Genomic DNA, 25,525 nt, shown 5'->3' with positions numbered 1-25,525 from the left:
CAAGGGAAGGACAGAATGTCATCACTGATTGTGCCGGTGGCATTTCCATCACTGCTCCACAAGCCTCAAACAATCAATCACAAGAATCAATATCACAATGGGGCAGAACCATCATCTGCCGAGCCTAACATACTCAAGATAAGAAGATACTTTACAACCCGCTGCCGGCAAACTCTGCCGGCCTGTGATGTCACTTCAGTGGACTGCAGTCGAGCACGGTATGAATGATCACGTGCTCTAAGAGTGACCAAATGGACAGGAGCAATGGTTGCTTTTGTATGAGACTACAGTAAGACCAATGTTTAAATTAAGCAGTGGTCTTAATTAAATTGAATTACTTCAATCAATCCTTGTAAAAACATTTACACACCCCAGACTTACAGACAGATGTCTTTCTCTCAGTAGGGAACAACCACTTACAGACTGTTTGCACAAAGGAAAATGTAGGCGACATTACAAAGGCGTGACCTCTGAGTATCAGCTTTGGTGAAATCTTATGTCCATCAGAACACTTACAAACAAGAGGAGGCCATTTGGCCCATATAGTCCGTGAGGTGGTTAGTAGTCATTTGATCCAAAGATCTCATCCAGACATTGTTCAAAATGGTCCAGGGTTTAGCATGTTCCACCCTACCACAACACTTTGTGAAAAGAAGAGCCTCCTGTTCTCCTGTTTTAAATGCAATTCCACATCATTTCTACTCGTGTTCACAGATTTCTGTTGTGAAGAAGTCAGTTGTTGTTTGGAGATGTCAGCACCTTTGAAGAATCCGACTACTGAAATCAAGTCCCTTTGTCACCTCCTCTGTTTTAGATTCACTTCTTTATGCCCCTCAATGTCCTCAAAGTAGGACATTCCTGTATCTTGTCACACTTTTCTGGGTTGATTCCAGCGCTGCCATACCCTCTCTGTAAGGCGGTTACCAAAATTGAGCACTACATTTTAAATGAGGTTTTACCAATACGTCCTACATTTTTATTACAATTTTCTTTGAGACACATTCTACTCTTTTAACTACATATCCTACGATTTTGAACCCAGGAGTCAGCATTACCAGGAGAGCAGCTTCTTTGTGGATGTCTCCTTAGCGACTGACATTGCAAATTCAAACAATTCAAGATTACAAGGTCCTCCAAAACTGACAGATGCTCTTTTAACTCTTTATCTTCTGTACAAAGACAGAACAAACACCTACTCACACCCTATCTGACTGACGGATGTTAGTTAATGGTGGACACTTCAAGTACAAGTACTGATCATTTCTGCAGGGGTGCCAACAAGCAGATGAAACTTCCACATCAAACCAAGCTTTATCCCTTTATCCCTTCTGGTGTTTGCTTGCTTGGGGGGTTGTTTTTCTAAAATATTTAAGCATATTATATAAGTTACCAATCCCTTTTAAATGCTGAACCCTGCAGTAAGCTCTTACTGCAAGATGCAATGTGATCAAATGCTGGTTTATGCAGGAGCTAGGAAGGAAAGAGACTGCTGGGCATCTTTCCCATTCTCTGAATCAGAAACAGTATCCTAGCAACCTTTCTCCGTTGCCATGGTGAGATCCCCCCCCCCCACGTCCTCCATCCCACTTGCCATTTTAACTGCTGCAGTCAGCAAGATGGAGTCCTCTGAGCTGGCTCCTCCTAAAACAGTGCAGCCTCATTCCAATGCAGCACTGGCCCAGCACTGCGCCTGCTTCTCTGAACAAGCAGCCGCCCTCAGAAACAAAGCGCCTGACAATGAGATAGTGCAGCTCACACACCACACACAGGAGGCATGCGGCCTTGGTGGACGCTGTCTCCTCCAACCCTCCACCACCACCCTCAGCAAGCCTCCAGGTGTCCCTTACCTGAGTGCCTTATCGCATTCCGACACACAATCTGCAATTGAGCGCTGCACTGTCCCAGCATTCAGGCATTCACAAATAAACCGCCCCCCCTTTTTAAAAACTCTCACACGCATTTGTCACTCTCAGCTTTTCCTTTCTGCTGTCCTTCCACTCCCGGTCTTCTCAAGAGTGTTTTTAAGCTATGTTTCCTTTAGGGTGTTTTAATGCAGAGCCCCCTGAGCTGGGAATCAGGGTTATCTTCAATTCAGTGTAGCTGGGCCTGAAAGATGCTCGCTGCAGGTGAAATGAGAAAAGCTTACAGTTCTCATTTAATCCTTTACTTCACCAGATAAGTCATCCATCCATTTCCTAATCGCTTTATCCAGTCCAGGGCTGCAGGGGACCCAGAGCCTATCCCCACTAGCAACAGGTGCAAGGCAGGGCCTGCTCTGGATGGGACTCCAGTGCATCGACAGACTAGATAAGTCAATTGAGAACAAATTCTCATTGACCCTCATTACCAGGAGAGTACGTTTTATACAGTGGGACATTTACTAAAGCAATCTGAGTGAAGCGCCTTTCACCAACAGCACCCTTCTTGGAAATTGGTGTGGTGGCACTGTGGCTAAGGATCTGCGCCCGGTGCTGGAAACTTACCGGTTCATACCCCATGGCTGGCAGAGGAATCCTACTCCATTGGGCCCCTGAGCAAGGCCCTTAACCCCCAGCTGCTCCAGGGGCGCTGTATAAATGGCTGACCCTGCGCTCTGACCCCCAGCTTCTCTCCCTGTCTGTGTGTCTCATGGAGAGCAAGTTGGGGTCTGTGAAAGGACAAATTCCTAATAGAAGAAATTGTATATGGCCAATGAAGTGATCTTATCTTAATTTGAACCCATGACCCTCTGGTCTGGTTCAACTAATCTGTTCCGCTGCCCTGGTGCACAAGAAAAGCCCCTTGGGGTCACCCCTTTCCAGTGACGTGTATGTGCATTTGAAGACTTTTTAACAGAAATATTTTAGCTTTCTCTTTAGGAAGAGTGACACAGCAGGTCTCCTGAGATAGGTCAGATAACAAACACAAATTCTAAAATAAAAACAAATGAAACTCTATAATTGGTAATGTACTCTATAAACAGTAATTCTTAACATTAGTAGTACACTATGACCCTATCTTCATGCTGTGACTTGACTGACTGACTCAAAGACATATTTTAACATTACAGTGATCCACCATTTAAACGCACCCTGATCAACTTTCTATCCTGATCAGGGAGAGACACAGTCACATGTTAATTCTGGAAAGCTGATTTGAAGGCAACAATTGCAGCAAAAAAATCAGTGTGAGCCGGTGACCTATTTTACTTCAGCAGATACAGAAAGTTTTCATTTGTGCAATGCAAAGCTTTCATTTCTTATTTTAGTTTAAGTTCTTTAATTATGTTGAAGAAATGGTCTCAGAAATATTTTCCATTCTACTTTTTTTCTATTTTTAACACACAGTGCTGGTTTTAAGATTGTGTGCTCTACTACAATGACTGAGCAGTGCTGGAAAAAAACAAGCAGATATTTTTTTTCTAAAAGTAGGTTCTATTAAAAGTTCAGCCTGTACTCTAGTCCCACTGGGGCTAGATGTGCAATGCACCATTGTATAGAGAGACTATGGGAAATGGGAAGAGACCACTGTATACAGAGATAATGACCCTATTCACTGTACCATTTCATATATGGATGACAGACCTATGAGATATACCGTATACAGACATGACAGTCCTATGAGATGGATCACTGTATACAGTACAAAGATGTCTATGAGATGGACCACTATATGCACTGATGACAGTCCTATGAGAGAAGGACCAGTATATACAGAAATGACAGCCCTGTGCAATGAATGACAGTTTACAGATAAGAGTGCTATGTAATGGATGACTGTATACAGAGATGACAGCCCTATGTAATGGATCGCTGTATAGAGATTATGGCCAACAGTGAAACCTATGTTAGATATACAAACCATGAGCTTGCTGTTTTCTCCATCTCCTGCTCCACGTTTATAGATTACACTGACAGAGAACAGTGAGCAGTGAACAAATCGTTATACCTTCTCTATCATAGCGTTCTGTTCTTTAGGACAGAGACAAGCCTTCCAGACCACACCTGCCCCGAGTCCCTCCAAATGGCAGAATTTAATAAGGCTTACTACTCACCTTCAGGTGACAGGTTTTAATTGCACATATATGGACTGCACAAGTTCTAATACTACCAGAAGCAGGAAGTTGCTGATGTCATTTGCTTATTTTGTTATCCTGAAGGCACCAGTCCTGTGGCGTAATCCAAATATCTTTATTTAAATTCCACTAAAATCGGGATAACTCTTTCCATCACTTTTAACTTTGAAAATGTGCAGGTATTTAATCAAGAGTAGCTTTAACTACAATATTTAGCGTGGGTTGTGCCCAAAAGCTTATAATGAAGTCAGATCACTTCTGCTGTGAAGACTCCTCATTCTTAAAAGTTCAAATGGAAGAGCAAAGGAGTTGGTAACAGCTTTGTTTACAGAAACTTAACCATTTGATTTGGTGATTTGCAGTTCCATGATTCGTTACGCACAGAAAAGAGTCATGTACACTAATGAATGGACCCTGTATCTGTACTGCTTTGAAATAAAGGCCGTCTTCCACCATTCAAATGTACACAGCTTGAAAAATGAAAGAGAACATAAAGCAAATCCATGTTTAAGGAAATGCAGCCTGTTGGAACCATAATTTCATATTAATAAAAAGTGACAGATCCTCTCAAACTCAAAGGGCAGTCTGCGGATCAGTCAGGTGGAAGCAAATTTTCATTAAGCAGAGAACGCGTGCTAATTATTACGTACAGTCTACACCTCAGTTAACACTCATTTCAGCACTTAAACCGTGCTTTTCTTGAAAGAGTCATGGAATCACAAGTCTACCTTACCCCCCAAAAAACTATTGGCACCCTGGATAAAGATGAGCAAAAAAGCCTGTATGAAATAAAGAACACAGGAAATGAGCTATGTTGTAATCTTCCAACATGTGGAATAAATTTGACTTTGATAATGATTCAATGAAAGCAGCCAAAATCACACATTTCTCAAATTACAAATTTATTTCTCAAAATAAAGTGTTTCAGTTATTGGTACCCCTGTTTTCAGCACTTTGTGCAGCCTCCTCTTGTATGGACAACAGCATTGAGCCTTTTTCTATAATGGTTTATGAGGTTAGAGAACACATTGGGAGGGATCCTATGCCATTCCTCCCTACAGACTCTTTCCAAATCCTTGATATCCTTTGGGCTGAGCTGATGGACTGCCCTCTTCAATTTGAATTCAAGCCACAGGTTTTCAATGGGGTTCAAGTCCGGAGACTGCTGTGGCCATTGCAAAATCTTGATTTTACTGTCAATTAATCATTTCTCTATGGGTTGTAATGTGTTTTTAGGGTCACTGTCTTGCTGGAAGATCCACCTGCAGCCACGTTTAAGCCTATTGGCAGAAGCAACCAGGTTTTTGACTAAAATGTCCTGGTATTTGGAAGAGCCCATGAAGCCTGTGACCTTGACAAAGGCCTCAGGACCAGTGGAAGCAGAACACCCCCAAAATATCAAAGATTCAGCACCATACTTTCCACGTAGGTGTGATGTTCTTTTCTGCGTGATGTAAATCCTTCTTTCGGCACCCAGTTTCAATCCAAGCACCAATGGCATTTAGCAAACTCCAGACACTGATGTTTGTTGGTTGCTCTCGATGACGTTTTTTTTTTCGGACTCCCCATTCACATAGTCTACTGTCATGGAGGTGGTGTCTAACTGCAGACCGGTGACCCTAAAATACAACTAAGCTGTGTATTTTCCAACTGTGGGCCCTAGGTTTCCCTTTGCCTCCTGAACCATCCTCCTCCTTGTGCGTGGGGGCAAAATACACTTGTATCCTCTACCAGGGAACTTGACCACTGTTGCAGTGGTTTAATCTTCTTAATTATTGGCCTAAATGTGGTAAGAGATATATTTCGTTTTTGTTTTTATTATTTTTGTAACTGTTACCTGATTTATGAAGGTCAACAACCGTTTTTTTTTTTCATTGACGAGATCTTTGCCTTTCCCCATGGTGATGGGTGACAAAGGGATCTCACATGCGTGTTACCTCAATTTTACACTCCAGGGGAACAGGAAACCATGGAGAGAACATAGTTCTTTAAGACTGAGATGAACATAAATGTTAATTAATGTCAATGTAGCTTTAACTTTGTTGGATTTTATTTATAAGAATCTTAAGGGTTGCCAATGACACCAGTTTTTTGAAAAATAAAATTATTACTTGTTAACAATTTTGTTTTCTCTTAGCATTAGAATACAAGAATGTTTTCTGTGCATAAAACACAGCTCGTTACCTGTGTTGTTTATTTTATACAGAAGTTCTAGCTCATTTTTATCAAGGGTGCCAATACTTTTGTAGGGGACTGTACGTATGGACAGACACTGTATATTTAGGAACACTGGGTCAATTCCTTTTACATAAGTGAGTTTTGCACATACATACGATAAAATCCACCAGAGAACAACCATAAAGTGCAAAATGGATTCACTGCGAACATTTACTGAGGAGTAAATGGAGTCACTGCTGCTCCACTGAGTGACCAATGGGGAGCACTTTGTAGCACATAACAAATTCTTGGTAAGACGCAACTGAAGCTAAAGCCTTCCGACTGCAGATCTCAGATCACAGCATGCCACCACACATCTCTCAGCAAGAAGCACGACAGAGACTCAGGCCAAGTTTAACACAACACTAGGAAGACGCAAATGTAATCTATTATTTAGAATCATATTAAAAGACATGCTCATGACAGCAATGGCCAAAACGACCACAGCCTCTCCCTCCCCCCCTCCCCCACCCCTCTTCCCTCCCTCCCAGTCAAAGACAGAGACAGATGTCCACCACGCACTCCCAGGGCTGCTCTGACAGACTGTTAGGAATTTATTACAGGGCAGAATCATCACGCGCGGAACGCACAGATGGGCTTTTGGACAGCGGAGCGTTGCAGAGCTCAATAATTGTTTTATTAGCTCTGAGACCTTTTAACGAGGCCAAAGCATGGAGGCAGAAGCAGCTCTTCCCCTGTAACATTTTGGAGCCTCTGAAAAGCACAGCCCCCCAGAGAAGTTCGGCAGAGAAGTAAAGTCGTCCCCGCAGAAAAAATGCCCACAAGGGGGGACTGGTAGCGTTTGGGCGGTCAGAGGCTGGAGCAATCCCGGCCATTTTGGACCACCCTAAGGGTACTGCAAAACTCCTCACCGAGAAGCCACAACAGACACCCTGGGTGTCATTGTCTGGCCTTGGGCTTCCTTCCTGTGGGCATCCTGTCTCTCTGCCTATGTGTTTCAGGCAAGATGACTGGCAAACGGCCCTGGCACTAGGTGGCACTGCCAAGGCCATGATGGCTTATGCTCAAAGGAGCCTACCCTATGATGAATTCACTAACACGGGGACAGCATGTCAAGAGACCCAGCACTATGAGCACAAGAATGAAACGCCCCCCTGCTCAGGGTAGTTCTCTTCGCTTACTTGACGGCATTCGTGTGTGACTAAAATATGGGCTAGCCAGCTCCAGGAAAGCACAAGGTGAGCTGCAACTTAACACGGCCTAGCATGCAAGTCAGACTGCGGAAGAAAACACTGTTCACCCTCCACGGGAAGGATGGAGCACGCCGTGCTTTTAACACATGAAGCATAAAGAATACACAACGGTGGTCTTGTCTTAACCCTGAGTCTGTTTTGATCTATGGTGAGGAACCTGTTAAAACTGAGTACAATAAAATGTGAATATACACAGCTGAAAAGCTCATTTGCTAATGTATTAAAGGGCTTAAGAACTAGCTGTGAAACGCTGTCCAGTATAGTATAGGACCCAGTAACGCATGTTAAGAGATGTCTAGAAAGTTGCACATTGGGTATCCAGCCTCTAGCTTGTTAATTTACTGGAACATTTTAAGTATAACTCACTAGAATGTTTACTAATAACTATTTAAAAAATTACTTGAATTCTTTATATGAAGAACTAGGTAGTGTCTTCCAAGCACTTGTGACATATTCTATTCTTCGTATACTCCATGTGTTATCTCAGCACTCGTGTTGGATTCAATTATATTTAATGTGATTCAAAAGAAGGAGCTTAAAACATTGATGGGATTTAGTCAGATCTAGGGTTGTGCCAAAATCCATCAGAATGCACACGTACAGTGCTTCTCCTAAAGGATTTATTTATTACACATAATGGGTTAGTGCATAACTTTGTTTCTGTTGCGTGGTCTCCAAGTTCTGTCTGCACTTGTAACTTCAAGCGCTCGGTTTATGGCAGCTGTCCACGCTGCGGAGCTACGGGGCTGCATGGTATTGGCAACCTACCGTGAGCAGACCCTGGGCAAGAGAACAAGGGCTTGTAGTCTCATCGGGCACAGAACCCAGGACTCACAGGAAGCATATGCTACATAACTAGCAAACACAGAGGCGTCCCAAGACTCTTGCGTGCAAACAGTTCTGAGTGATAGTATTAATTACAGATTTTGGACTGTGATGAAACAGTTGCAGAAAATAACACTTTGTGTGTCTTGTACTAAGGAAATCATCGCCGATTGTGCCCAAATCGAACAAGCAAACAACACGGGGACATTACCGGTTTAAATAAAAGTGGCATAGGTCTAAAAGAAGCAGCCGACCGCAGGGTAGCGGGCTCTCATTGTGACTGTGATAAAGAAAAAAAAAACATTTTGTAGCCACAACATTTGCAACTTAGCACCGTTGATCCAGTGTCAGCATGTGGCTCTTGGTCGCTATAACCGGGAAAGGGAACTTCGTGATGGCAGGAACTCAGCGTAGCACGGAAATCAAAGCCGATGTGTGTATTACGAAAGCGTGTTTACCTGAAACAACCATTTTGTCTGGCCTGCCTTTTAGGGCTCTTTGCTGGGCAACTGAGTCTTCGCTGCCATGTCTGCGAGCTGGCAGCGGGCGAGGGGCGCTGCTAATAGCGGGATGACTCCGAACCACAGCAACATGGCAGCGAGACTCGGGCGGAAGCGTCACTCCAGTTACAGCAACGGAGAGGAAGAGCAGCAGCGGACCCCCGACGACATGAATATTCATACTTTACCGGAAGTTCGGCATCTGAATGTTAATTAGCTGGTATTACATTCTGCTTTGACACCCTTCGCTGTAGAAAAGAGAAGAATAAATAGCAACATTAAAGACATGTTGTGGGGTGTGTGAAAATGCACTGGTGTGGTGTCCGGTTACATGGTTCGCTTAAAAGCGATTTTGAGAAAAGCGAAGTCTTCCACGGGTATTTGCAATGTCCTTTAACATTCTGTATACGCTGAAAATGGAAATAGAGGAAATTCCGCTCTGAAATTATATTCAGTGCATTACAGCGTATTAGAAAGGACTTGTGTTGCCCACATTCTGACAGAACTCGATAGTTCCACCAAAAGAAGCGACTGAACTGCAAGTTTCAGTGGGAACCCTAGTGATGGAGATACAGCATACAATAGGTTGTTCTTTATAGAAGTCGTTCTGTGAGCACATTTGCCTACATATGACAAGTTGACATTGAGTGGTAATAGCTGGGATTTCCATACAAATTACCAGTGTGCGTCCAATAATGTTTTTCATGTTTGCTTTCCAAACAGTTTCACTTCAAAAGTGTTTTTTTTAACAGCTCAAGGTCAAAGTTCCTTTTCTTTGTCTCTTCTGGAAGTGGGAAGACAAACATCTAAATACACAAATACACAACAAAGCCGAAGGAGTATTGAACAAACAGCCCAGCCAGACTGCTGGTCTAATGTTTGGATATGTTCCTGGGATCAATAAGCTACTAGCAAACAAATGAGTAAGACGGGCTGTGTGGCCCTCCTCTCATCTGTAACGTTTCTTATATCCTTAGGAGTAAAGAAAAAGAAAACACACATAATGTCCTCTTGGCCTGACGCAGCTCACTGTGCTCCAGCTGTGCGGAATGGAAGTGAAATTGGGAGGAGGAGCGCACAGGCAAAAAGGAAAGATCAAGTATTGTGGAAAGAAAAACATCATTGAAGTTGAGCAAGGATCTAAAATGTTCCAAACAAGAGGCCATGCAGCCCAGCTAACGTGTTTGGCAGTTAGAAACGAATAGATTTGAGGATCGCATCTGGCAATTTCAAGAAAGAAGCCAGGGCATCGGCTTCTTTCAACAGCATGTCTGGGTAGCTTGTTCCACGCTCCCACAACTCTTTGCATAAAGATGTGCCTTCTGTTCTCAGTTTTAAATGCATTCCAACACAGCTTCTACTCATGCCCTCTGGTTTGTGTTTCACTGTTCATTTAGAAGAAAATGACGTACAATTAAAGTGCAAAGGAGGCTATGTACGAGATGAGTGAAATGTTGAGGCATGTAAAGCAAGAAATTAGAGGGAATACAGCGGTATTCAAATCATCAGGTGAACACACAAGTTTATATCACATCTATATTTCTACTGTACAGTCAGGTACTTTCAGTTATCAGATGTGTGCTCGCGAGTGTGTGTGTGCCCCCTCCAGTTGTGGTGTAATAGATGCAGAAGACAGATCTCCTACCTCACATAGTGTACACACAGAAAAAAAAAAACAGAAAAGCTCAGTGCAGCTCTAGAATTAAGGAAGGGGCTTGCCACTAAGTCTCACAGCACAATAGCTCCTAACAGTCCTGTAACAGGTTCAGACTTTAACAGGTTCAGGTACCAGACGGGAGGTCCTTTATGGAGGGTTTGATGACCAATCAGGAATACGAAATCCCGTGTCTGTGTGTGCTGGTGTTTTATATGATGTTTTCCCTGGCCGTCCTGAAAGAACTCCAGTGCAGTGAGGAAAGAGCCCCTCCTAACCTGTCTTCTGAGACCTTGCAGCAGTGACAGAAAGCAGGGAAGCTGAAATAAATGGTACATTCCCCAGGTTCATGTTCTGCACTCATTTTGTTTCTTCTCCAAACAAAACATAGAATAGTAATAGTGATACTACCTTAAAATCCTCTATTTTTAATCAGTAGAGCAAAATCCAGTTATTGCAGGGGCTAGCGTAGGGTGTACATGCAGGTAACAAAGCTCTACAGGGTTTGACACTGCCCAGATGACAACAACAAGCATAAATACTAAGTGAGTTCATGTCCTGACTAATTTATATTTATTCTGTTTAAAAGCTGTCCTTCTGTTCTCCTCATCACGGCATTATTCTACCCATATGATGTAATGAACCTGAAAATGTTCTCTCCTGTTTACGATAAAAGATACACTTATCAACACGCACCATGCTGGAGGCATTGTTAATAGAGCTATAGTTAATTCAGTTTTTAGACCTTTTTGGCACACAATTTGTCCAAAAAATAGGCCTATTTTCTTCCAAGTGTATTTCCTTCTGTGATACAATCAACATCAGCCTCAAGAAAATAAAAATCGATATTCCATTCTAACCCCAGATCGCATAAACATTCTCAGGTTGGCCTGTTCGTCTTCTATTTTTAAAGGAATGACTTTTGATTATATTTCAGGCCTTAATGCAAACCATCTTAAATGAAAAAAACAACAACAAAATACCTCGATCTGTTCATAGTAAGTGTGTCACAGAAGAGAAGACATCCAAACTCATTGTTTGCATGGTTAGTTATCCTCAAGAAATTCCTTCCGTAAATTTGGTTGATTTTCAAGTCATAATAATCACAGGCCATTAAAAAAGCATCATGCCTCTCCACAGGGGGCTCAAGAGTGGGGCAGAGGCGGTGTCATTAAGGCAGCGAATTCCACTGTGGCAGGCCCGAATCTTGAATGAAATTAATCACTGGATCAGGGACTGGATTGCCAGCGCAAGGACCACTGATTCAGGTCAAACGACCGCAAAGAGAATTTTAAATGTGACCAAGAAAGACAATGGGAGCCAAGAGCACTCAACTAAATGAGACCCATGGACGTCCCTTGGAGGTACAAAATCTGATTCATCAGCTGCACTGGAAATCTGGGACTTTTAGAAGGGCCTTCCTCCCCACCCGTGATCCCCACCCAAATACACAGGTTTTCTTTCTAAACGCGTCCAAAAAACTGTTGGTTAATGTACCGTTATGCTCTTTGCTTCCTCTACGAGCCCAGCCTGCACTGTTTGCTGGTCTTCTGTTGTGACATATGCAGGATTTTGCGACCGTGAGGGCTTTACGCTTGCAAGAAAAGGGTGCCAGCCAGCACAGGCCTGAGGCGGCCTTGTCTCAGCAGCAAGGTCAATCGTGAAGACAGGCTGTTCCAAGATGGCCGCCGTTTTCCACTCCGGCCAACACAAGCCGACTCGGAGCAGCAATTCCATAACAGAAGGAACAGATCGCCTGACTCCTGTCCGTCCTCAAGGAACTACTGCCATTTTTAAAAAGATTACTGAAGACTTGGGACGGCTATTACGGTTATCAGAAAATGAAAGCAAACTCTAAAACGACAAAGCGAATTTATTAATGGAAGCATATACTCCAAAAAAATGACTGTTTCAAAAAGAAAACTGCAGGAATGAAGCTGCTCGCTCATGACTGGCCTTACAACTTAGAAAACCTGTTCCCCTAGTCAGAGTGAGACACCATTCTTATCGGAGATCATTATGTTGGCTCCTCTAGGTTGTCGCCAATGATTTTGGAATGTGACCTCATGTTCACTCAAAGGAAACCTACGTACTATAAAGGCCCCAGAAGCCGGTACTAAAGATCATTTAACAAGTCGCAATTAATAAGATGGCATATAAGTAAATGTCACGGAAACAGAAGGCACAGAATATGCTTCTGTGCTATCAGCAGTATACCCTGACCCTTGTTACGCACCTTTGTGGGAATGAAACCCCCATCAAGCTCTCCACCTTCGTTCCATATATATGTGTAAAAATCGTTCCCTTTCACAGTTCCTAGATAAGAGTTCCCTGCCTTCAGGAGTTCTGAGCCCCCTGTGCCGTCCTCAGTTCCTCCCCTCTCGGTTCTGAAGCACTGTCACCCAGTCCCCCTACAGAGACGATGCCTCAGTGTCACCATCCATCCTCAGACCTGTAAACACTGCGCTGCCAGATCCATCGGAGGGCTGACAGACACGCTACACGGAAAGGATGCTTTGATAGATGGCCGACGCCGGGTCCCTGTGAGCACCGGGGGCTGTGTGAGCTAAGCGCCCTGTCCGTGCATGCTGGGAAGAAGCAGGTATTTACAGCAGACTGCTAAAGGCTGGGGGTGAATAGGTTACCTTACAGAGCTGCTTCTCCTCTGTCTCCTTCCCTGCCTCCCTCTCCCTCTGCCTGTTTCTTTGTCTGCACTGGAAAATGAAGCCTCATCACCTACAATGAAGCTCAAAGGCTGCTCGAGGGACTTTGCAATGCAAATGCAAGGTAATTACAAAGCCACAAGAGTGTAAGTAGGGAGAAACAGAGCAGCATTTTCTTCTAGGAACCTCAATTAGGGTGTCTGTTGATGTTGACAACACCTTAAGTGATGTGAAGTGTGTTACCGAGCGGCTAATACCCGATTTTCTTTTTATGTGCGGGTTTGTTTTCTTTCTGCTTTTTTAATGCATTTAATTTGATAAGACGATTGCTTTTTCTCCCCCCAAACAACTTGTTCGGGATATTGTTCAGCTCCTGCAGTTCGGATACAAAAGAGGCTGTGATGTTCTGGGGGAGAATAATGTGTTAACGTAACGCTGCATTGTGGAGTGTAATTGTTCACTCGGGTGGGAGAAAAGACCAGGTTTGGGCTGGAGGATGCAGGGTTTTTTTTTTCTGTTTCTGCACAAGTCTCGGAGGTCCTCGCAGAAATGCTTGGCTTCTTGAAAAAAGATCAATTAATTAATGTAGCATTTGCTGGCCATCATTAGTTTCATTGTTTCCTCGTTGATGTGGACTCGGACCGCAGCCTGGATTTTGTCATTCTTGGTAAAGAAATATTTTAGAAATGAAATGCTTGTAGCGATGCAAAGGGCTAGCTTAGCAATGCTTAAGTGCTTCCCATAGTAAATTCTGATCGAGGGGCATTAAGCTGCCATTTAGTTTTCAGAGGCCTTAAGGCACAAATACCCTTAGATGAGTATTTTGGGCACAACTGTGTGTCAGATGAAGAACCAGGAAGGGGTATTTTTCTGAAACACAAAAGAAGACACGTGCAAAAACTAAAAGCTTTATGATTTTTTCCATAGCTTTTCCTCATAGTTATCAGTAGCTCTGTGTTTGACTGGAGTGTCCTAGGAGGACTATGCAAGGATTTTGTCCTGCAAGTGACCTCCAGATGCCCATGCGTGAATGGGCAGAGTCAAGTCTGTGCGTTACAGTTTTGTTGATGTGTCCAGAGGTGTCTGAGATTGTGTGTTGATAGTAGACATCTTTTATTTATAAAGTGAGGAAAAATGCAATGAAAAAGCAAAGTGTTGTCTGTTAACTTTGATAGTGTTAGAAAAACAAAAATAATAAACTGTCTCTGCTTTAATTTGAGTGGTAGTCTGCTTCCAAAGTACTACCTAGTACTGCTATCAGCATTTCCTGATTAGAATTACATGCCTCACTGTCACCTGCTCCAGAATCATCTCCTTTCTGTGCAACAGATGTACTCACAAGGGTTGTCCATAGACAAAAGACCTGATTGTTGTGAAATAATCCATTGCAAATCGCTCACATTACATCTGGGCCTGTTTAATCTGGAGGTGCTTCTGCAGCACTAGACTGACAAAGATGCAACAGTAGTCCTTTAAATTTGACTGATCTGCATCACGTTCCCTATTAAAAACAAGAAATAAATTAATATGGCGGAAGGGTGCATTTAAAGTATTGAGTAGATTCTTAATATAGCCTTCTATGCAAGAGACTGCAGGAAAGCAGGAATTCTAGGCTTGGGACAGACCTGTAGAAGCTCCTTTTTAAAAGTTTCATCCATACATTGTCAAGGAAATTTGCCTGTAAACATCACTGCAAATGAATAACCCTGTATTTTCTCATAAACTATTTTACATTCCTTAGCTAGATGTTTTGTCTGTAGCACCTTGTTCAGACACAAGCAAGAATACATCATCAGCTTCATTGTCACCAGTCTTGTGGTTCTTGCAGGAACTGCTTATTTGTGACATGAAACTCCTTTCTCTTTCCATAGCCTGTAGGAGGGAGAAATATGGGAAATAGGACCACTGATGTAATCGGGTATGTGCTGCAGACCATTTAGCAAAGGCTCCTGCAGAGACTGGCAAAATTTGATATTTATACATCCTTAGATACCAAGGCTCAAAATGTAAATAAGCACACAAGAATGCAGGATCTCAAATAAGCCCAGATGGAGTTGTTGGTAACAGTATTTCAAGATTTCTGGGAATCACAATACCTTTACACTCAATGGTCTTGTGTGTCCACTGGAATGTACAGTAACACAGGTTCCACAGGCTCTGTGGAAGATTTGTATTATTTAGGACTTTGGGAGCCAAGCCAATCTAAATCAAGCATCATAGTATTAAAAAATCTGGACGGCATCACTAAAGCAATCGTTTTAGTTTGGATTTTTCTAAATGCGAGCAATATGGCTCAGAATTCAGCGAACAAGCTTTCAAAGAGCAGCTGTGATGCACATAAAATGCCATCCTCACAAAAACAAAGACATGCGATAAATCTGCATTCCAGAGCCAGAACCCATTCGTGCAGCTTCGTGCGACATGACACTCCTTAAAAAGATGTCAAATGATGGTCAGATGGTGTCAGAGAAGTTTTCTCAGGTACCGGAACCTGTCGGTGCATTTCTGTAAGTGTGGACTTCCTGTTAATATATATTTAGAATGCCACCACCTCAACTTCTTTAATTTTAAGATCGGGAATCAAAGGAACCAGTTTAGCCAAAGAGGGACCGAGTTCTACAGAGGCCATCTTGCAGGACTTGAAATGAGAACCACAACTGTGGTGGGCTTGTGCTCCAGCTGTCTGCAGCTACAGGGCTTTTCAAGCACGATTTTCCTTTTCATAGCTACAAAATGATCTGTTTGTCGGAGATGTTAGCAAAGGTGGAAATGGGGTTTCACTCAGAGGAGGAGGTGCAGGAAATGAACGTTTCAGGGGAGGAAGAGGAGACACAGGAGAGAGCTGGAAAGCTGAGTCAGAGAAGGGAGGCACAGAATGACTCAGCAGGAATAGGGAAGGCAGCTCCTGAAACCTGCAACAGGGCTTTCACATATTTAAAGAAGGTTTCAAATACTGAAATATTTCACATTATATTCTTGACAGTGGGTGGCATGGTAGTGCAGTGGTTAACACTGCTGTCTTACAGTTCTGATGCCCTGGGTTAACTTCTGAACCTGGGACGCTATCCGTGGGAAGTTTGTATGTTTTCTCCAGGTTAGCGTGGGCTCTCCCCAGATACTCCGGTTTCCTCCCACAGTCCAAAGACATGCTGGGAAGTTAACTGGCTTCTGGGAGAAGTAGCCCTGGTGTGTGGTTGTGTTTGTGTGTCTGCCCTGCAATGGCCTAGTGTCCCATCTAGGGTGTACCCCGTTTGCTTGCCAGGATAGGTTCTGGCTCCCCCACATCCTGTCACGGATGTCGGAAGGGACGATCGTGGAATGGCAGGAGAGCGTAAGAGACCCTACGCGTAGCGGCGAGACAGGGGTTAGCCCGGGCTCAGCTGTTCAGGAAATGCCGTATAGAAACCTATGCCCTCAGGTAGCGGACGTGGGGCGACCTGGTGCTAGGCGGGTTTCAGGACATCCGAACATCAATGCTGAGCGAGGAGCAGAGCAGAAGCAGGAAGTAAATAGGCTACACAACACCAGAAAGATACGAATAATCACAGGGAACTAGGAACAGGAGAGAAATAGAGCGCCCTCTAGGTGTACTGGGCGTGACACATCCCTGATGTGAATTCAACCCTGCATAGGATAAAGCAGTTAGAAAATGGTTGGATCCATAGCTCTTCATTATAATTATCACATGCAGCATTGAAGATATAATGTAGATGACAAATATAATGTTGGTATTAAATATTTTTAAATACAGTCGTTGAAACCGTTGAACATTTGAAATCACTGATTTGGGTAAATATGGCACCTCGACTGAAGTCGTTTCCTTAACGTTTTGTTGTTTGGATTCTGAGCTCACCGCTCTTCAAGGAGCTGCTTAATGGGTGCCTTCAAGTCTCCCGTGTTTGTCTCTGGCTTGATCAGTGCACAGCGAGACAGCACCTTTGTCCGGCTTCCTCATAGCTGACGAAAGGAGGCGTCGGCGGACATCAATCTGCCGCTCCGCGCGGCGCGTCACTGCGGGCCGACATCAATTATGAGTTCAGGCTGGCTGGAAAACAACAACAAAAGCTCAGTGGGGTGAAAGGCCTCGGGGTTTAGGAGCGAATATGAGGGAGAAAGGGAATGAGAGAGGAGCAGAGAAATGGGACATTACATGGGCACAGTGATAATGCCAAAATGTATTACTGTTGGGGAAAGGAGCACTTGCTGAAGCAAAAAAATAATTTTAAGAATTAAGTATTATTACAATTATCTTTAATGTGTTTATTCCTTCAGAAAGGGAAAAACCAACGTTGTAGGAGTCATGGGGCACACAACTGTACCCGTACCCTTCTTAAACGGCTGGGGTAGAGTAGCTCAGTTTCACGAGCTTAAAGGGGTCTGCGTGGTATTTGCTACCCGTTTTATCGAGAAGCAGCGAAAGCGCGGTCTGTCTGAGAGCGAGGGCGAGCCTTTATTTTCCCCAAGGAGGAGAAGACACCTCGCCGTCAGCCATTGACTGCACATAGGCAGGCTCTCGTTCTGTGAGAGAGAAGGAGTTAACGGCGACCCAGCGGGTCATCCATCATCAGCAACAAAATTCCACTGGCCCGCATTTACAGACACTGTACTGTCAGTAGTGTGAAATGTCAGCTCTACACAAAGTCACTACCCAGCAAAAGAAAATACTTCAGTACTGTCTACTGCGTTACAGCGTTTCAGGGAAAACCTGCATTAGGCGCACAAATGTAACAGCAACGTAAAAACTTCTACACGTTTAGCAATATTTACAAAAATGGCCAAAAACGTACAGTACTGAAATGCATGTTTTTTCCACAAATAATTGATATTTATGACGTGATACGCTGCAACATACTGCAAAATATTGTGAACAGAATAGAACTACCGATTTCTTTTTGGAAAACCAAAATGCACTTGTTATGGTGCATGTAAAAAGTGCTGTGTTTCTTAGAAATATACTGTAATAAACTGTTAGAAAAGATGCCACAATACGTAGGAAGTAGAAACATGTTCGGGAATCTTCCATTATATACAATGCTGGAAAGGGAATAAGACATTGCATTTTAATGCACTTTAAGCGCTTTGATCTGTGCCGAGATGTGTGGGTGTTTCTGAGCCGTTAGAAAATTTCGCTCTGTAGCATACTTTTTGTATCTTTCCGAATCCCACATTCCCGTTCCTTTTAATTAAGAGAGATTGAAATTAAATAATCGGAGTATTGCGATTTTTTAGAGGGGCTGAAAAAGAGACGTGTTTGGTTTGCGTTGGCTATATCAATCCCCGTTTTGTAACACTGCAGGGAGCTGGAGTAGCCAAGAAGGTAGAATGCTTAAACTACCGAAAAATTGAGAATATGGCAGTTTAATTCAGAGGCCAGTTCTCCTCTTAAATAAAAGGCCCCACCAGTCCGCCACATTCAGGGGGTGAAGCTACGCAGTGAATAAGACTTGGTTTTTTTTTGTGTGTGTAAAATACCACGCATCATATACAAATAGAGCGGTGGGGAATCAAAATGAGCGGGCAAAACACTCAGGTGCCACAGCAGCTCTTATCCTGAAGAAATTAAAAACTGCCAAGTATTGTCCGTCAGCAAAACTGGTCTTCTTTTAGCTGTCATTAATGGCCTTTCATTTGTTTCCTTTAAACACTACCATAGAAATGTCGGCCTGCAGATGACACCAGAAATCACTGTCGCGCAGTAAAACAGCGTCGTGTCGACAGGAAGAACCGTATTCATCTAAGTTTCCACGGCTCGCCAGGCCCACATTTTTTACACGTGTAAAAATTTCTGCCCTCCAAACCTTTCGCCACCACTCGTTCTCGCTCGTCTTTATAGCCAGATTTAAAGGGACACTAAACACGAAACATAGTAAGATTGACGTTCTTTTTCTTCCTGGTCACGAGTTTAACCTTCGCTGCAAGCAATACGAGAACTTCTGTATATTATCTGAAGGAAAACACTCAGTGGCCCAGAAGAAAATTCACATTCAAAATCACAACTTTTGGAACTGCTTGCAGCTTTACTGCCGATAATCTGCATCTCATTTATATGTGGATATACAGGTATATGTGCATTCACGCTCATATAGAATATATACACATATTGGCACAGAAGGCACTTCGACCGCCCCGCTAGCGTTTTTTTTCTCCCGGGCTACCCAGATCCATACCGAGAATAAACGCTGACAAGTTCACTTTGTGCCTTGCGGTCCGCAAGTCTCCGCTGCCTAAAACGCCCCCGCCCTGGATCCAGAGATTAGTCACTGTTTTAATCTAGAAGACACCTGCTGACTGGACACGTGCCTCACAACACCCCCTCCCCCCGGCTCATTGTCCCCACTGGACTCATCAAATTAACCCCTTTACCACCTGCCTGCCACGCGTCCCCGCCATCTGATTTTCTCACCCAAATCTGCAGCGGGAGCGCTCACGATTAGGGTTAATCTGGGTGTGTGCGGGGCTCCTCTGAAATAGGCTTGCCTAGAAATCCCTCTCTGTGAGTCAGCCAATGCCTCACAAAAAAGGGTTCTCTCTCTACACCTTTTCCTAGCTGTTGTTTCAGATCGGGCTCAGTTAACAGTTCACCCAAATTTGTACACCGACCATAACTCACATCTAGGTTCAAAACCTTCTTCTTTAGACAAAGAGCCTTTGCTTAACTGGTCCTGTTGTTCACCCCTCTGCTCCTACTGTACTCAGTACCCTCATCTACTGTCTTCTCTCATTGTGTATTCTCATTATGCATGTGTTGTATTCTTTTTTTAGTTGTTGCTGTCGTTCTGTAAAGCACTTTGAGAAGCCTCCTTTAAAGGCGCTAAATAAAATAAAGCTTATTATTATTATCTCGGCCAACGTGAATTTACATGTCTCCAGCAAAGAACCCCTCTGCCTGTCTGTCAGTTCAACTCCCAGGCATCTCCAGCTTGCTTCTCAAATGCACTCACAACAGCAAATGAACAGGAAATAAAGGAGATAAAGATGGAAAACAATAGATGATTACAGGGAAAACGTGTTAAATGAATATTTCACGTCGGTTTTTACCAAGGAAGGAACAGATAACATTCCCCAGGCTGTGGAAAGACCAATTTCTGGATTAAACAAGATCAGCATAGAAGGGTTCGGAGGTGTGATTCAGATGCCAGACATACTTCACATAAACACATCTCCAAGACCTGAAAAGCACAAGAACAAGAGTTATTATCCAGAAGAGATCAACAAAAGTCTTCCAACAGTCTCTTGAGACAGGAGGGGTATTGCCCCCTAACTAGAAATTTACTAATGCAGCCCCCATCCAGCAAGCAATTAGAGGCGAGTTAAGTCCAACTTCTACTACATGCGAGGTTGTGGAAACAACAATTAGCACTAAACTAGTGGAGCATTTTATTGCAATACAGTCCAAGGGAGAGTCAACATGGATTCAGAAAATGTATAAATAAATTTTATTTGTATGTAGGGCTTTTCAATCTGAGCATTCTCAAGGCACCTTAAGTGAGTCTTACTTAATTGACTTGTTAAATTGCTATGAACAAGAATAAGTGGCATCGGATAGAAACAGTGTACATTAAACGGTATATTTAGCTTTTTAGAAAATTCTTCATGAAAGATGAATTCTCAAATTGCAGTCAGTAGGAATTCAAGGTAATGCACATACTTGAATTAAGGCTTGGGTATTGGGCAGAAAATAAAGTACAGATAAGAAGTAATTGCTCAGATTGGATGAGGTAATTAGTGGAGTACCACAGGGATCTGTATTAGAACCACTTCTTTCCCTAATTCATAGCATCGAGCTAGATTCTGATACAGTTGCTATAGCAGTCTCTTTCAGTTTGCAAGGGATACCAAAATGGGAGGAACAGCAAACACTGCAGAAATTGCCAAAGAAATTCAAGGGGGCTGTGATCAAATTCATGAATGTAGCAAACCCCTAGCAGATGACACCTAAGGTAGAGAAGTGTATCGTGCTGCATGAAACATAAGCTAATCTAAAATGGGAAAAACTGAGATTCAAGCCTCCATGTAATGTGAGGCAGTGTATATCCAGGCATTTAAGTAACCCCATGACTTCTCGAGTCCAACAGTAAAAGACGTACTACAGGACACAAGGCACGTGTAGAAACACAAGGCACCTTTCTACACAAAGGGTTGTAGGAGTATGGAACAAGCTACCCAGCTATGCTGTCGAAGCTGATACTTTCAAAAACATTACTGGTCTTATGTTCGTAACATTTTGCAGCTTATACATTATGCAAAAATGGTTATGTAAAGTTAAGGTCAACAACACCTCATCACAATACATGCACATCAATGCTAATCCACAGTCTCACTCCATAGCATATACAAAAGACTGTTCTTTCTGAACAACACAAACCCGACTACATAATATGCTTTAAATGGCCTGCTTTACTTGTAAGTCTTGTTACAAGCAGCTTTAATTAAACATTTTTTTCTATTAATTGAATCCTTTTGGATATTAAATATTTCATGTACAAATTCAGCTGAGGTCTTGCTTGAAGAGAAGACTTGGGAAAACTCTCGTTTGAAAATTCTTGAGTACATCTGGTGCTGGCATCTGATTGCTATGCTCAACTGAGTCATCCAATAAATCAACATACAGTTCTTGAAACTCAGAAAAACATGGCAAATGTATTATCTTAGTTTAAAAATCAGATGAAAAAGAGATTACAGATCTGAATACCCAGTACTGTCAAAGCTACACAACAACCAGTTGTTGCCTTTTTTTTCCCTCCAACAGAACTCAGTGATTCATAGATCAAGTGTTTCCATGAGCTACTTCCCATTTGGACGATTGTGGCCACACAGATGATCTTGCTGGATTGATTCCTGCTTTTCTGATTTCAATGTCTAAAGCACGCCGATGCCTGAAAGTCCCTGTGACAAGAAAGATAATACGAAAAACGTATGTTAGGGCAAATTATTTTGTAAACGACTCTGTCCTTATCAGCACAGCGTTCAGTGATATTTCACGACAGAAAATTATAATTTGATATTTCTATTATTTCCCTGCGGGAGGGCTGGGAAGGGAATTCTGCTGTGCTGTAGGATCTTGTTCACTGTGCTTTGACATGCTTCTGTTCATTGTTTTTGGCAAAAAAAAAAGCCTTTCTGTGTTGATCTCAATAGGCAGATCCGGAACCTTAAATGCACATGCTTCACAATAGCAAAACAGACACAGCCTGCAAAAACATGGCTGTTAGCTCACTGCCTCTACAGCAACGCTTGTGTGTTCTTGCCGGGTAGGGGGTGATCTTTTTAAATGTAGGACAGTCCAACAGCAGTGGCTATAAAGATTTAGGGTGAACAGGAAATTATGTGTAAGGGAGTTGGATCTGCCTGTGTTTTGGAAGCATACAGTACATCAGTGATCAATGAGGAAAAGCTTCATAGTATGAGAGTTAGCCTAGCTATGCTATATAAGACTAAGGGGTTGCTTTGAATGCTATTTATGACATATGTGGAAAGTAATACCAAAGAAAATGAAAACATACAACAGATTAATTTGATAAAAGTCCTAAAAATCTGTTTTCTTCAATTCCAACCCCACCCACAGCAAACCTCACTTATTGTTCAGAACTCAAGAGTTCAAAACCCAAAGGAGGTTGCACCTTTTTAGTGTACCTTCCAGTTAACTGCATCACCCGGTTTGTATTCGACTTCCTGCCATTAGAAAAAGGTATTCTCCGATCTCCTTATCTTCAGTGTTCAGCTCATTCCAAAGGACTCCTACGTGAAGAAAAGTACCAGGATGTAAACTCAAGGTTGAGCAGAGCACAGCTATTTCCTAAATATAAATATCCAAACCTAGCCACGCACAGCAAATCAAGGGACTTGGTGCTCAGTCCCCAGGCTGGGTCTTTATTTTAATGCACTCACTCATGTGGGAATACTGCTCTTGCACGTGGCGGCATTCAGATTGGATTTAATAAGATCAAACTGTCAACCCCAGGCCATCCGCCCGTGCAGGCTGAAGCAGAGCTCGGACCATGACATCACTGCACAGTCAGCTCCACCGCAGTGCATTAGAGACAATTCATTAAAAGAGACATCAGCTGGGCTTTTTAACTCCTCGCTGCCCGGCTCAAACCACAGCCGTAACAAAGGAAACCGAAACGTCTTCCTTTACTCTCGCAATGTATTTGGCGCTTTCTGGTCAACTGTACATAATCCGCAGCTTCAGAATGGTTTTATAATAGCATAGCAACTATGTCATTACTAAGCAATGTTATCTAAGCTGTGATTACAATGAAACAATACAGTATCTATTGGCATTAACCCTGCAAATCTGAATCGTACCTGAAAGCACCATAATAACCGTACTGTATGTCGCTCCTGCTGTAATTACAATGAAACAGAAGAAATGGTATTTACGAATTAAATTGCAATTATTACCATAACATTTATATTACTCGGTAACTCTATAATGATGGCATTGGAAATAAAAGCATTACCACAACACTCCCAATTGGAATACTTTGCTATGATGTAGTAACAGTTCTCCAGATTGTATTTTAGACATGACAAATGTTTTGTATTAAACAAAAACCAAAGAAGTTAAGACTTGATTTTACATAATAGCTTTAATATTATACAGCCTGTAATAGGAACGTGCAGAAATAGCAGCACTAACATGAAGAGGGGAATGAGGAAGAAGAGGACAGTCTGTATTTTTTCTGGCAGTCAAGCTCACTATCAATTTTTCTTTGAAGACCTGAATGTGAAATCCGACTCAAAAAGAGACTGAAGGAGTCGTTTTCTGCAAGACTACACCTCTATGTCAATAACTGTAGTCTTGTGCTTTTTGATGGGTTACGGGCGGGATCTGTGCCACAGTGCGTCTGTCCTACCCCAGACCCACATTGTCCTCTCACTGACAGTCAGTTTGGTGCAGTGCCCACTTTCTGGTCCTTCTCGGCCAGAAAGACCTCATTTCTCTTTCTGAACCCCCGACCCCCCTGCTGTGCTAGAGTCACCATTACTGGAGCACTGTATCTTATTTCCTGCTTCACGTGCGCTGAAGCAAAACTGTTCAGCTCAGGCACACATGGGTCACAGTATTCTTGACCCTCGGCACGCAGATGAAGAATTCCCGGTGCCCTCCATCTCTTTTAAAAAACTAAAACCCTGTGAGGTCATACACCAACGTTGTGCTTTGTCTAGGTGTTTAGAATGGCTCATCAAAAATAATCTGAAACCGCCAATCTGCCTGCGTGTCAGTCCGTCTTATTTGCTCTCTGGCGACAGCAGAGGCTGTCCTTTCACATGGCACACGTGCTACCCCTTGAGGTGCACACTTTCTCCCCTGCAGTCTGCGTAGAACCGCTGAGCGAATGATTTTCCAAGAAAGAAGGGAGAAAAGGGAGCGGAGAAGCTTCTGCAGGAGGGCAAACTGTTGCCTTGTAAGATGGGACAAAATCAAGAGAGTTGCATGTAACTGAAAAGCATCCCAGGAGCATTATCCTGATATGCTCCCCCCCAACCACTTCATGGAGTGTCACGCAGGAAAAGCACTATATATAAATGCTCTGTTTTTTAGTATGACCTGGAAATAAATGGAAAACGTACCCTTGAGCAGCAGTCCCCTGGTTGGAGTGCCACGGAGAGGGATTTTAGTTATTTGGTAAAAAATGTGCAGAATGATATAGGCCAAGGGCTGCTGATTGAAGAGAGAAATGTTTTGCTTTTGAAAGAAAATCCTTATGGTGAAAAACACCCAAAGCCAGAAGGCTTGGGACAGCAGGCTCAACTAGAAATGGCACAGGCGCAGGATCGGCTGTCCGGGCCTGACCAGTGTCACGTCACCCTTACCCAGAGTGAGAAGTCGCTGCTCAAGTGTACCGTCCGGGACAGGATGATAGATGTGAGCTCGCGGAGGGGGCAGATGTACAGAAATGAATTGCAGATATTGATTGGGCCCTCATCTGCCTTTGGAAAAAAAAAATGGGGTGGAGGGGAAGGGGGGGGGGGAGGGGAAGGGATGTCGGGGCTCAGGAGAGCGGACGCAGGGAGACAGTTAATTCGGGAAATTAATTGCTGTCAAGTGGATTCTGATTCCAATCAATCAAGGTCAGGCTCGTCCCCCATTCCCGCTTCCCCGAGAGAGCGCAGGCGCATTCCTCTTTCACTGCAGCACTGCTTCCACACGCGCGGGCGATGCACAGCCCCAGGGCCTGCACCGAGCAGACACACGCACACACGCACACACGCACACACACACTCCCTGCAATCCGCAACATCGGCCCCGACACCCAGGGCGATCCCGATTCGGAATAACAATTTTAACAACCCCTCTGCATAAATGGCTACCTTTCGACAAGTCGGTTTTGCAGATGTTCGGCAGGCTGCAGTGGTGAGCCTGATTTCATAGAATTGCGGATCTTGTGTGA

The 25,525-nt window shown here is 43.3% G+C and overlaps 1 protein-coding gene across 1 annotated transcript in view; it reads right to left on the bottom strand.

Moving 5' to 3' along the window:
* Positions 1-8,973, bottom strand: part of msrab (methionine sulfoxide reductase Ab) — a 51,468-nt gene extending 42,495 nt beyond the window's left edge. Inside the window, exon 1 of the mRNA XM_088932141.1 lies at positions 8,769-8,973. Coding sequence (XP_088788267.1) covers positions 8,769-8,781 — 13 coding nt within the window. The 5' untranslated portion in view covers positions 8,782-8,973. The remainder of the gene's footprint in view (positions 1-8,768) is intronic.
* Positions 8,974-25,525: the final 16,552 nt, after the last annotated feature.

Source organism: Atractosteus spatula, chromosome 14 (genome assembly GCF_055471065.1).
Source record: "Atractosteus spatula isolate fAtrSpa1 chromosome 14, fAtrSpa1.hap1, whole genome shotgun sequence".
NCBI classification, from domain to species: domain Eukaryota; kingdom Metazoa; phylum Chordata; class Actinopteri; order Semionotiformes; family Lepisosteidae; genus Atractosteus; species Atractosteus spatula.
Note: the sequence above shows the minus strand (reverse complement) of the source record. Positions and strands in the feature narration are given on the sequence as shown.